At 40.3% G+C, this 13378-nt stretch overlaps 1 protein-coding gene across 7 annotated transcripts in view; it reads left to right on the forward strand.

The window, feature by feature from the left end:
* Positions 1-13378, forward strand: part of NCAPG2 (non-SMC condensin II complex subunit G2) — a 51206-nt gene that overhangs the window by 33130 nt on the left and 4698 nt on the right. For 6 of the 7 annotated variants that reach the window (XM_081163505.1, XM_081163506.1, XM_081163507.1 and 3 more), the window contains exons 25-28: positions 2523-2626; positions 5315-5412; positions 6301-6406; positions 7672-11776. In XM_081163505.1, the coding sequence (XP_081019631.1) occupies positions 2523-2626; positions 5315-5412; positions 6301-6406; positions 7672-7723 (360 nt within the window). In that variant the 3' untranslated portion in view covers positions 7724-11776. The remainder of the gene's footprint in view (positions 1-2522; positions 2627-5314; positions 5413-6300; positions 6407-7671; positions 11777-13378) is intronic. The other variant, XM_081163511.1, reaches the window with a different exon arrangement.

Raw genomic sequence — 13378 nt, forward strand, 5'->3', positions numbered from 1 at the left:
GCCATTAGAGTCGGGAATTATGGGAGCTATAGTCCAAATTAATGTAGAGTGTACCACAGGCTTAGCTACTGCTACTATGAAGCATGCTAGGAGTATCTGTTTTCCATGGACTCTGCTTCCTAAGAACCTTTAAAATATGTTCAAGCCCACATGTCCACTCAGAAAAGCTGGATAGATTGTTTGGGGATGAGGGGGACTTCTAACAAGCATTGATTCTACCTGAACTGAAAATGTGAGTTCTGAGTGGCTCTGCTCACCTAAAACAAGACGTATAAAGGTGGCAGCGGCAGTGATGGGAAGAAAAGGAGAGAGTGGTGTGGAATACTTTCCAGACTTGCAGCCGCTGTCTGCTGTAAGTGGGGAACCACCACTGGTCTACACGTCAAAGATTTTGGCCTCAAGGTTATTAGAAATGCTTCATGTCTCACTATCATTCTTATGGGAATTGAAATTCAGCCTGAAGGTTCTCATGGCAGTAATCCGTCACGCAAAATTACAGTGAGCAAAATGTAGAATGTTCTGCAAAACTGAAAGGCTAAAGGAATGCTTGGTCCCTATTATTACTGTCAGTGACCTTTTGTAAGGTGAGACATGGGGACCAGTATCTTCCCTCCTGGTTCTTTGCTAACAACCATGAAAGAAGCATTTTAAACTGTATCTTCTGATTAGCTTTTGCCGTCTGTTGCTCTGTGCTTCCCCCTCAGAAGAAAGAAATGAGACATAGGCTGCACGAGAAATCTTAAAGCTATCACAGTTAGCTTCTTGGATGAGGAGCACAGCTGCTGAATTTCTGTCTTTGTTTCTTAGAATAATGTTTTACTGGGTGGTTTTTTTTTTTGCATTTGCTTTTATTATACAGACTTACGTTTTCTGTGTTGTGTTTTTGTATACCACTTAGATATTTTTTAGCAGCTCAAAATTATCTGAAATAAATGTCTTGCCAGACATAAACTGGGGGGGGGGGGGGAGGAGGAGGAATGGTCATCCACCTTGCTGTCTTCTGTGCAAGAAATCCTGACAATTACCATTCCCTTTGTTTGGTGTGGACCCCAATCAGGGAGCCCAGCCAGGGTATATACCAAGCCTCAGCTCTGCTGTGACATGTTTACTGGTATTAGATCCAGTTTCTCAAGGACCTATGAATAACCAAGGTTTTGGGGAAATATGCTGAGGGGTGTTCAGGCAGTTTTCAAGCATACAATGGACACTACCTAAGCAAATTCTTGGGACACCAGTAGAGTGAAGGCTGATTCTAGAAACATCACATCTAGTCCAGCTGTCTGTTCAGATCTGCACAATTTGTTTCCATTTCTTTTTCATAGAAATAATAAATTATTAATATTAATATTATTATTATTAGTAGTAGTAGTAGTAGTATTTTCATGGATGAGCTCAGAGTGGCTAATGAATTGTATGGCTTCCAAGTTGTCTCCTATCTAGGCAGCTTACAGGCCAGATCTGAGCTTCATACGAGCTGTCATGTGATTTCATACCGTTCTTCAGGCCCTAGCCTAAAGTCCCCAAGAAATGGCAGCTTCATTGTTGTTAAGTTGCAGATCTGTGAGGACACGAGCCAAATAATAATAATGTAGCTGCATTGATGATGAGTGCTAGAAAAGCTCTAAAACAATTACACACTCCTATGCATACTTTTTTCCTCACTTAATCATTGCTCATTCAAATGTGGAATTCACTCAACCGAACGGCAAAAGCATGCTTGGAAGAGTCACACTTTAGTAAGGGCTGTGTCAAGGACACAGAGCTGAAGGACTTGGTAATGGTACTGTACTTTGAATGAGATTTTCAAGTGATAGCTGCCAGTTCAGACCTCAAGCTGGTCAATGGACACCCTCCCCTCATTCCTACCCAATAAGAAAGCACTATGCCATCAGTTCCCCGTTAGTTATGACCCCTAAATTTACTATTAAGCCACTGTCAACCTTCACACTGCTCTGAATGCCAACAGGTGCAACAGACCTTTCAGAGCTGTTACAGCTTAGTGTGCATTCCCCTATCAAAGCCACAACAATAGCTAATGTACTGTTTGAGATAATGTCATGTAGGAAGTACTGCTTTTGTCAAGGGGATGGCAGTTTCCAAAGCCATTTCTCATGACCTCTCATTCACTCATAAAATGGATTGGCTTCCTAATCCTTAGAAAAACTGCACTTTTGTTATTAGGTGCTATTCTGCATGCACATGTTCCAGTGTTTTTGTTTTGTTTTTAAAATAAGATCTCCAGTACACATTCTAGGACATGGCAGGGGGCTGAGCAAGACTTGGCTGGCTCTATGCTTTGCCTCAATAACGGTATCAAGTAACGAGACAATAGGAGCTGAATGCTCCTTCCGCCTGTCAGCTTTCCTTTTTTAAAATCCTAATTGTAGACATCTAGTAATTTTTCTGGCTGTTCCGGTTCTGGTGAAATATTACATAAACTTAAAGTATCAAAATTCTTTGCATGCTGTGTATTCACTTCCAGTTTGCCTGAATAGAGTCTCTTTGGGTTTCTTCCGCTTTAGGCATCCACTCCAGAAGAGCTGACTCCAGCTAAGTCTTTTTCAGACCTCCCCCCACTTTCAAGTATTTTGATGGCAATAGTGAACAAGTCAGCAAATGTGGTCAGGTAAGTTCTTTCTATCCCCACCCCCCAAATGTATGCGGCAAAGCAGATAGCCCCATTTCTTCTTGCATCACTGCTTGCACTCCTGCCCACATTGCGGAGGAGCAAGTGTACCTTCCCTCCCTGTACCATGCAGTTGAACCCTTGAGTGTGATGTGGGCTGCTGATGGCAGTGCTTTACATGAGCATGCGAAAGAGAGAGCTGATGGGGTAAGTATGAACTGGAGCCAAGCTTTAATTCCTTGTAGATACAAAGGCAGTTAATATCCACTGGCAGATCTCCATGTCTTATCAGCCAACTTTTATGCTAGGCTTTTTGTTTGTTTCTTCCTTTATTTTCCAAATTGGTAAGAGCTCCTTCCTAGGGACACGGGTGGCGCTGTGGGTTAAACCACAGAGCCTAGGGCTTGACAATTGGAAGGTCAGCGGTTCACATCCCCGCGACGGGGTGAGCTCAATGCCTTTATCTTGAAGCAAGCTACTGTTATTCCCACTCCACCCCATCCCGGGCTTTAAGCTATCTAGTTGAAGCATATTCTACTATGCATTTCCTAGAACAAAATAGATGAACAAAGACTCTTTCAAGTTGCTTCAGTTTCTCAAGTGTATGTATTGGAGCAGAATGACGGACAGTCAGTTTTAAGACCACTCACCGAAGAAATTTGCAAAAATTAAGGTTCTCCCTCTAAAATGTCATGCCCTAGTCTGTTATACTTGGTTTAACCTGGAAATCTAAGACTAAGAACTGTTTAACTATTACTAAGAACCTGTTTAACTATTCATGTACTTACTTCTATTCATATATTGTACTTATTTCTGTATTTGACAACATTAATCTAAAAAAACACAGTTTTAGAGCTCATATTGAACTGTTCAGTTTCCAGGGATCAGGAACATGTTGCATTTGAAACTACCATTTTTGCCACATACAGTCCTTGAATCTAAAATCTATTTTTCTTGTAACCATTGCTGCTGAAACCATACTTGGTCATCAGTTTAGCTCAGTGTTGAAATGCACTTCCTTTCTCATGAGAACTATTTCCTAGTAAGAAAAGTGTGAGCGTGTATTGGGTGGCAGTGGTGCATTACTCCTAGAAGACTGAATATTTTGCCATTTTCACTTTCAAATGCAACATGAGAAGCTGAATATGATTGTACTCGGTTTTCCTCACTCAGATAGGGTGTAGTTCACAGGCAGTTTTATATATGTTGTTGCATGGTGAGTTGCTTGAGGAAGCAATTCATAAACAAAATAAATAATGGTAGTGGGAAAGATATTTAATTAAATATTGCTGGTTCATAGCTGAGGGATAAATGTGTGGACGGACTCTGTGGATGGCAAAATGGTAGACTTTGGTACATGGAAGGATCCATGCTTTGTAGCATGAATTGTAAATCACTTTGAGAGGTGAGCAATTGAATTTGGTTATTGGTCGGTGGATGAGCTACGATTAACAGTGAAGGAAACATCATTATGGGTTAATTGTAAGATAACTGAGCTGCCATTGTAAAGAGGGTGATTGTAATTTGATACATGAAGCAATGTATTTCTAGCAAAGGTGATACAGTCGTACCTCGGAAATCGAATGGAATCTGTTCCGGAAGTCCATTTGACTTCCAAAATGTTCAGAACCCAAGGCACGGCTTCCAATTGGCTGCAGGAAGCTCCTGCAGCCAATTGGAAGCCGCGGAAGCCCCATCAGATGTTCAGGTTCCAAAGAACATTCACAAACTGGAACACTCACTTCCAGGTTGGTGGCATTTGGGAGCCAAAATATTTAACTCGCAATGCATTCGGGATCCAAGGTACGACTGTATTTTGCAAACAGGGCAGAGCATTTACTGTAGTACAGGTAACTGGTCTATTTAGAAAAAGACCCTCTGTGAGGACCACATGGTATACCAATATATTGGAATAACCAAAAGAGGGAGCTGAAGGGAGAAGCTGAAGGGAGATTGTGGGCACGAGAATTTTTGGCAGTAAATTGGATGTGATCAAGTTGGGTTAGAGATTGTTGTGGAAGTAAAGGTTGCTGTTGGGCAAAAGACACGAGTTGCTGAATTATACAAAGGATGTTGTCATCTTTACTTATGTTTCCATCACAGTGGGTTACATCTAGAAGGATTCTCCCTCTAACTACATATATATATATATATATGACTATTTAGTTCTACTAGGTTGGTGACTTTATGTTTCTAAATGCCTGTGCAGTAGGTAGAGCATGAGACTCTTAATCTCAGAGTCGAGAGTTCATGTTGGGCAAAAGATCCCTGCACAGCAGGGGGTTGGACAAGTGACCCTCATGGCCCCTTCCAACTCGAGAATTCTATTATTGTCATGCTAACAATGGAGATGTGGTGTTTTGTCCTATTTGCCCACCTCCTCACCCAGATACACTGGAATGGAGGGAGTTAACTAGGAAAGGATTAGGGCTATGGTCTGCCTAGAGAGGCTGAAGTGGAAAGTTTGAGGTAGGAGGGAGGGGGAAAAACTGGGCGTGGATGAAGGTGGAGGAAGGAAGTAGCTGTTCTGAGGTTCCTGGAGAGGGCGAAGTGACAGCAATTGATTTGGTAACAATGCCTTGAAGTTATTAAGAGTTTTGCACAGGATCTTAAACCTAAGAACTCTGAAAGCTATTTCCCCCCCCCCTCTTTACTTGTATATTTAATGCATATTCCGTTCATTCTTAGATCTTTTCTAAAGGAGTTAACAGAGTCCATTGAGTCTGAAGAAATTGAAGGGATTGTCAGCATTGCAGCAACTGTGTACATTGTTGCTTTAATTAAAGGTGAGTAAAAACAAGACTTTGAAATCATTGAAAGTTGCACAAGTTTAATTCCGATTTTTGGACTCCCGTATTGCTTTTGACCCCTTATCAAAGACTTTAGAATAAGCTTGCTCGTTAAAGCTTGCTAGTAAAAGATCAAGAAGCAGGAATTGGAAGTAAACTGGTTCTCCTAAGAGAGGGATATAAGTATGACTCTCCTAAGGATCTGTATAGGGACCAAGGCCACTTAACTTGTTAAAAATGATTTGAAGTTGGGTGAGCAGGGAAGTAACCAAGTTTGCAGATGATGTCAAATTATCTGAGATGTTGGAAACACAAGCAGACTGCGAAATGCTACAAGGGAATCTTCAAGCTAGCTTGAATAGGTGTTAAAATGGAGAATGAGGTTTAACAACTGTAAATGTTGAGTGATTCATATTGGGGTAAAAAACCTAACTGACAAACCAGAAGAGAGAGTTTGAGGTCATAGATAGCTGAATGAAAGTATGAACTCTGAGTGTGTTGTAGGGGGGGGGGTAGTTAAAGGGCAAATTCTGTGCTAGAAATGATTGGAGAAGGGGTAAAAAACCAAATTGCTAGCATTTTCCTGAATAGGTTTCTTTTGGGCGGCAAAGATCTAACACTTACTGAAAACTTCAGATTCTGTATAAATGCAAATACCTTGTAGTATTTATTTTTCACAAAATGCTATTTGATTTCCAGAGCAAATTATTGCCTCTGTTCAAAAAAGCAATTGAATTCATGGCTAGCTTGAAAGGATTCTTTTAGTGCAGCCATGATTAGTGGATTTACTTTTACACCTTAGGGGAATGTTTTTGTTCCCTTTTCTGTTCTACCTATTTCTGTTTCTCAGTAAGGCTCACTAGTTTTCATAATCATGTTTTTCAGCAGGTAAGCATAGGCCATCATACATAAAGGATATAGCATCTGCCCTTCAGAGGAAGTTAACATCATACAGCGAGATTATCAAGGAAGATGGTAGCAGCATGGAAAGGTAAACCTTTGGTGGAATGTTTACGTTCTGCTTTGTAGAAAAGATATATACTAGTGCTGGTGTGTAATGCATTATTTTATTTGCAAAAATATTGATATACCACTATTCATTAAAAATATCAGAACATCGGCAATAATAGTACATAAAACCATATGAAGCAGTCTGGTCTTAAGCAGTTTAGATTTTATCTTCTCATTGGCCTTATGTATCATGATAGAATTGCAAAGTTAGAAGGGACCACAAGGGTCATCTAGTCCAGCCCTCTGCAATGCATGAATCGTTTTGCACAATGTGGGGCTTGAACAGATAACCCTAAGATTCAGAATCTCGTGCTCTCCCAACTGAGCTATCTTGTTGCGTAATAAGTTATTTGAGGCCCACACGGAGCATGGAAAGAAAGAAAGAAATGCCTTTCAGTTTTTTCTTGCAATTCTAAAGGGGTTTTTTGTTTAGTTTTTGAACAACACATGCAGCTATATGTTAGCAGCAAAGCTTCTGCTTTTCTCCATACTTCATGTATATTGAAGTTATTAGGTCATGCAAGATGAGATCAAATACAATAGAAGGCATCAGTGGTTTTTGATTCGGTGATCAGTATGTTATTTAATTCTTTAAAAGATTCCAGCTAATGCCATTTGCAAATGGATACTCTTAGCCACGTCTCTCCGTGTTAATAAACAAACAATGTTCTTAATACTTGGAACTAGCTAATAAAGACTTTGAGTACTTTACCCCCAGTATCTTTCTCATTGTGAGAATGCATCAAATTTCTAAAATCTTAGGAATCCATCAAAGGTAACATGGCTTGTTTCCGTTAGCATCTTGTGCAAGTTTCTTTCTTATTACAGTGTACACAACAGTGTGGAATGGGGATATGAAACAGAGTACTTTTGTTTGAAGCTCAATGCTCTCCTAATAATAATAATAATAATAATAATAATAATAATAATAATATCTTTATTGTCATTGCCCCCTTCGGGGACAACGAAATTACTTAAGCTCTTCGGTACAGGAAACCTTATACATAGAGTATATTGCTGCATAGGAAGACCGCCAGGATGGGGCCTTGACTAGGAGATATAAATCTAATCAGTACAAAACCCAGTTCATAGTGCTGTGAAGCAATTAATTTTAATCTGACATCCATACGTTTGCATAAGAGTATCAGAAATGTCATAGTAAGCAGATGTTTTAGTTAATGGAAAACTCTTCATTTGCCAGTCATTTGTGTAACTTACACAGCTGCTCCCTGCTCTTGTTTTCAGAACTCTCTATGAAACGGCTATGCGTGTTTTGGATGAAATATTAAGTCCTTGACCATGTAACTATTTATATAAACTAAGGAAACAGTGAAGAAGATGAATACACCCCTTCCAGAGAGCCAAATGACATAACTGTGCAGTGTTTTGCCTTGAGTGGGAAAACCATGCCGCTTTGCTTTGTGCTTCCTTGTCATGGGACTGCTTCCATAGGTAATCTTTAAAGACAAAATCAAATTGTACATTCATTTTTGTAAGAATTGTGAAGAAACACTTTTAAATGCTAAAGTATTTTTTGTACATTGCTTTAAATATGGCTTAGATCCTTGAGTTATCTTTTGTATATACTTAAAAAAAAGCTCTTTTGAATGGCATCCAGATCTTTACATTAAATCACTATGCAAACATCGGTCGATTCACATGAGGCATGCTTGATCAGCACCAAAATCTTTCACCGAATGTAACTGTTAAGTAAGAAATGTCTTAACTTAATTTTTAATATGGTATTTCACATACCGTTATTGAATACCGAGTAATATTTTCTGAAAGGTAATGCAATCACCAGTATAGATGGTCCTACTGACTTATTCTGATAGCATATTTATGACATTCTGAATCTTTAAAAAGGTTTCTGTAATAGAGTCTCCCCCAGCTACTGCATGCACACAGTCACAGGTTTACATCTTCACATGCCAGTGCAAATATTCCATTTGTCTTAGTTGGCAAATGATGCCTCTTTGTCTACAATAGGAGTGGGGAATTTGTGGCTTTCCAGATGATGTTGAACTATTACTCCCATCTGCCCAAACCAGCATGGCCAATGGTCAAAAAGTTGTCATCCAACAACATTTGGAGAGCCATAGTTTTCCCATCCCTGGTCTGTGGCCTTGTAGGCAGAAGCAGATGCCAATCTAGCAAAAGGACACCCACAAAGAAACATCTCCCTTGTAGTCATTCTATTTCTCTTTTGCCCCACATTCCAGCAGGCTTCTTATGAGACCAGATCTAGTCTACTGGGAATCAATTTTGTCTGCAATGGAATTAATGTTGCTGTAGTTTTAAGATTGGGGAAAAGCAGAAGTCCCCCCCCCCCCGCAAAGCAGGTTGCTTACCTGTAACTGGGGGGCTTCCATTGGCCATCTGGGCCTGTGCAGAGTACATTTTAGAAATGTTGGGGGGGGGTGATGTGGAGTGAGTGCCTTCCTCCTTCGGCCTGTGTTTACTGCTGCAAGAAAAGCTTATCTGGGAATCGTCTTTAGGGACTGTCTCCTTAGCAAGTTCTGTCATCATCATTTCTCATACATTCTGGGAGCTCTTTCAGTTCTAGCAAATACAGCATGCATTTTATTTCTTTGGTTTCCTTTCCATCCCTGCACCTACATCACAGTTGCTGTTTTTCAAAAAGTGCTGTCACTTTTTGAAATTACCTCTCTGTTTTCTGGAGAGAAAGCAGAAAGTTGATTCATGCACTCACTGACAGCCACAAGGGAGCCATAAAAAGAACATGCAAAAAGAAAAAAAATACCTACCATTAAAAGGTGTAACAAGTTCCTCCAGCCTTTCCTTAGAACTTTGTTTCTTGCCATTCTCTGAATTCTTTTCTTATCCTGCCATATCTCATTGATGAAAGGGGCTACCCCAAACGAACTGGATTGTTCCTAATGATATCCCATTGGAATGGTTCTACTTGCTTTTCCAACTCCTCAATGCAACAGTTACTTTAATACAAACCCAAGCTGGGCATTTAGCATCCTGAAGCACATCAATTTGGGACAGACCCTTAATGAACTATTGGCCTAGTCTTCAAATTATAATCATTTTCAGTTTATTCTCTTGAGTCTTGTCAAAGGCTGGGGGACTAAGGGGAGTTTTGGGTACAATTAGTGTTCTGCGTCACTTCCTAATTTCCAAATAGCTTCTATTCCACATTTCCTATATAGAACATATGAACTATTTACATACAAAGCACCCATAGACGTGACTCAAGATCGTTCCTTTATTATACCCAGTATTGTCTGTTTCTTGCATTTCCCCCCAGGAAATTTTAAATTTTTCATTGTTGTCCTATGAGTCTTACTGGGATTTGTCTCCTTCAGCCTTTTGCTGATGCAAACAAAATTTCAGAATTCTGCTACCAACAGAACTGTATCACTAATCTAAAACAAAATAGCTTGAAATTCTTGTCTTGCGTGCAACATGACTCTCCTCCTTGGTTTTGTTCCTTTGAATGACTAATGGAAGCCATTCTGCTTTAGAATGAGTCTATTGTTCATACTGTCAAGAAGGAGCGTTATCTGCAGATTTGTAGGACTAATCACTGTTTCCATGTTCTGAATAGAACACTGGAAAATTTCTCCAGCACTCTTTACTTGAGCTGATGCTAGCAATGATAGGAGGCTTGTTCTAAACATTTGGTTTTTCTGTGGATTTTTTTTTAACTACAAATGCAAGTATCCTAAGTGATACAGTACAAATGGAAGAAAATAAGATGAAACACAACTGAACATACTACAGAACACATTTTACAGCTTATTGGGTGGTGGCTATGGCAGAAAATTGATATTACTTCTCTGCCTCCATTGTGCCCATTCAGTGTGATTCAGTTGAACTACTGTGGCCAATTTGGGATCTTCTCCAAGATCAGTTTACAGGAGACCTTTGTTGTGAAGCATTTTGTTGTGCTACTCTGCCTCGCTGCTGTTTAGAAATATTCCATAGCTAGGTTCTTTGACTCCAGAAATCTCCATACTGCCTGGAAAGCTAATGCTGACGTATGCATGGCAGGAAGGTTATGGTTGGTCTTGGCTGCTATATCTGTAAATTAATCCACAAAGAGGTACTCTTCCTAACTCAGGAATATTCAAATGCCTTTCTCTTCTTGCTTGACCAGTGTTCATTTGCATCTGACCCAAGTTTTCCTCTACTCACGTAAGAGCAATCCCCAGTTTGCTTCCTCACCCTAAGCTCTGGCGTATACCAGTGATCCAAGCGGGCTCCACGAAGCAGGAGACGGCGCTCAAGGGTGATTGCATCAACAACCTGAGCCATTTGAATGTTCCAGTTGTTGAGCAGGGCTTTGACAGGAGCGCCAGTCATATCAGCCAGAAAACTCCCCAGAGCTGCCTGGAAATCCAATGGATCCATCAGGCCCTGAGGACGGACCATCCTAATAGGTCTCCTGCCTCTGTAGAAGGGAAAAGGTGCTGAAATGCCTAAAAGCATCACCATCGCTGGCAGGAATACAGCGGTACCTCGGGTTAAGTACTTAATTCGTTCCAGAGGTCCGTTCTTAACCTGAAACTGTTCTTAACCTGAAGCACCACTTTAGCTAATGGGGCCTCCTGCTGCTGCTGTGCCACCAGAGCACAATTTCTGTTCTCATCCTGAAGCAAAGTACTATTTCTGGGTTAGCAGAGTCTGAAGCGTATGTAACCTGAAGCGTATGTAACCCGAGGTACCAATGTACTAGCATAACTTAAAAGCCAGGGCCCTCTGCTCACTCTCACTTCTAGTGGTGGGAAATTTAAATCCTAATGGTATAAGTTATACTATAGTCCAGGGCGATACAAATCATTCTCTTACTGATTCAGAACCACTTCAGCGGATGCCTAAACAGTACAACAGTCACATAAATTTAGTCAACTGGAATCTGCCTGCCTCTCCCCACAAGTTAAGAGAAGAGAAAGCTTAAGGTAGGCTAAATTAACAGAAGCTTAACACAAACTCTAATTAACTTTCTTCTCCCAGAAAAGAATAAAACCATCTCCTGTATCCTAGCCAGTAATATGGCAATAGCTGGATTTATTTATGTGTGATCTTTATATCAAGGCCCACTAATTTCTACCATGGTTGAAGAAAAGCAGAAGAATGAGGGTGTCCCAAGCTGATTGTCCACTGTTGGCTGTGGTTCTTGTCTCTAGTGTTATGACTGCAGCATTCTGAGGGCCTTAAAAGCCCCATGGCCAGCTTTATTGCCACATTCAAGTTCACTTCTTCATCTAGATCAAGCTGGTCCAAAGCTGAGCCACACTGGCTGTAACAGGAGTGGCAGGGAAGGGAAATTCCTGTACATCAGAATCATGGGTCCTATCCACAAAACATCCTGTCTCTGGTAGGTGGGCATTATAACTTAGAAGGTAGTATCTGGCTTTCTTTTCTTTTTATTGTTTTCCCTGCTTGGTTTTTTTTTTTAATGTTTACCACTTAGAGATGCTAAGGACAAATCAGTATCTAAATGCCTTAGATCCAATGAAATAATATAAGTGATCTGTTTGCTCATCATCTACGGCACATGAGACTGTCAGAATAATCAGAGTTAAGATATAACACATTATTGCAATTTGTGGTTCTAGATGGTCCCCGTTTTGGTGCTAGCTGATTATTGCTTATTGGCAACACCTAAAAACTGTGCTTGGTGTTGTATTTATCAGTGCTCCTCCCCTTTTCTACTATTGGCAGGTAGGTTGGTACTCTGAAAAGATTGCTTTGGGAAATTAATTTTGGCTTTTATATCTTTAATTTCTTCAGAGCTTGCTTTCAGTTCCCTTATCTCATTCAGCAGAGGGTTATACTTTTCCATGAACTTGAGCAGGGAGCCGCTGCAGCAGTTTTTCCCCCTGTCACAACACACATTCTATTTTCCTATTTCTGCTGTGTCTCTATTTCACCACTGACAACTGTGTTTCCTTTTTTTCAAACACAATATCAGTTGTCCTTTTATATAAGGCTGTAACATAAGTCAAATATTAACTCTGTAGTCCTTTAAGGATGGAATGGAGCAGAACGTTTTGTCTGGTGGGATCATACATTAGGCTTGAGGTAAACAGGACTTTTTTCCTCGGGTCCAGCTCTCTAATTAAGAAATCTTGGAGACTCTCTTGAGGTTCTTGTACTACTTTTGACAGTTGTTAAGTAGAGCTCAGTTGCATCCTTTTCCTGATGATAGGATCATAAAATGTGTCTTGGTTTTATTACGTTAAAATCCTTTTTTATCTCCAGATAATCCCTCAAGTCGAGTTAAGGATAAATTGCCTAGATTGCAAACTTTATGATGTTTGTCTCACTGTTCTCCTTTTTTTAAACTCATACTGATGAGTCAAGCTTCTGAAACTCAGCCTGTCTGGCTAGTTATCTTAACTTCTCTCCTTTGGATTAATTTCACTTCCATAGTTTTCTGTCCACCATTTTCCTATCTCTTTCATCCTTTCCTCTTTCTTCATATAGCGCTTCTGTGTTGGCTACAGCACTGATGTCTGCAATCTTTTCTTTCACTTGCTGTGTAATGTAGTCAGAACCTCAATATCTTAACTCTCTTTGGAGTCGCTACCAAAAGGGCCCCATCTCTCATACCCATCAGTCTATTAGATTGCTGCAGGACCGCAAACAGGGGTTCTGAGGCTGACTTTAAGGCCTGCACAGATTCATATGGGTAGAGGTGGTACTTCAAATAGCCTGGTCCCAGAAAGTTTAGAACAAATACAGCTGTTCCAGCAATAATGCTATATGCTCCAACCACTGGGCCTCCACCAGTATCTGAATAGCTGCATTTTGTACCAGCTGAAGTTTCCATACTGTCTTTAAAGGCTGCCCTTCATAGAACACATAGCAATAACTTAGTCTGGAAACAACCAGGGCCTGTGTAACTGAGGCACAGACAGCTATATCTCTCTGTAAACCAGAGATGAAGAACGGGGAAGCACTCTAAATGTTGTCT

The sequence above is a fragment of the Podarcis bocagei genome (genome assembly GCF_964188305.1).
Source record: "Podarcis bocagei genome assembly, chromosome: 12".
In the NCBI taxonomy this organism is placed as follows: Eukaryota; Metazoa; Chordata; class Lepidosauria; order Squamata; family Lacertidae; genus Podarcis; species Podarcis bocagei.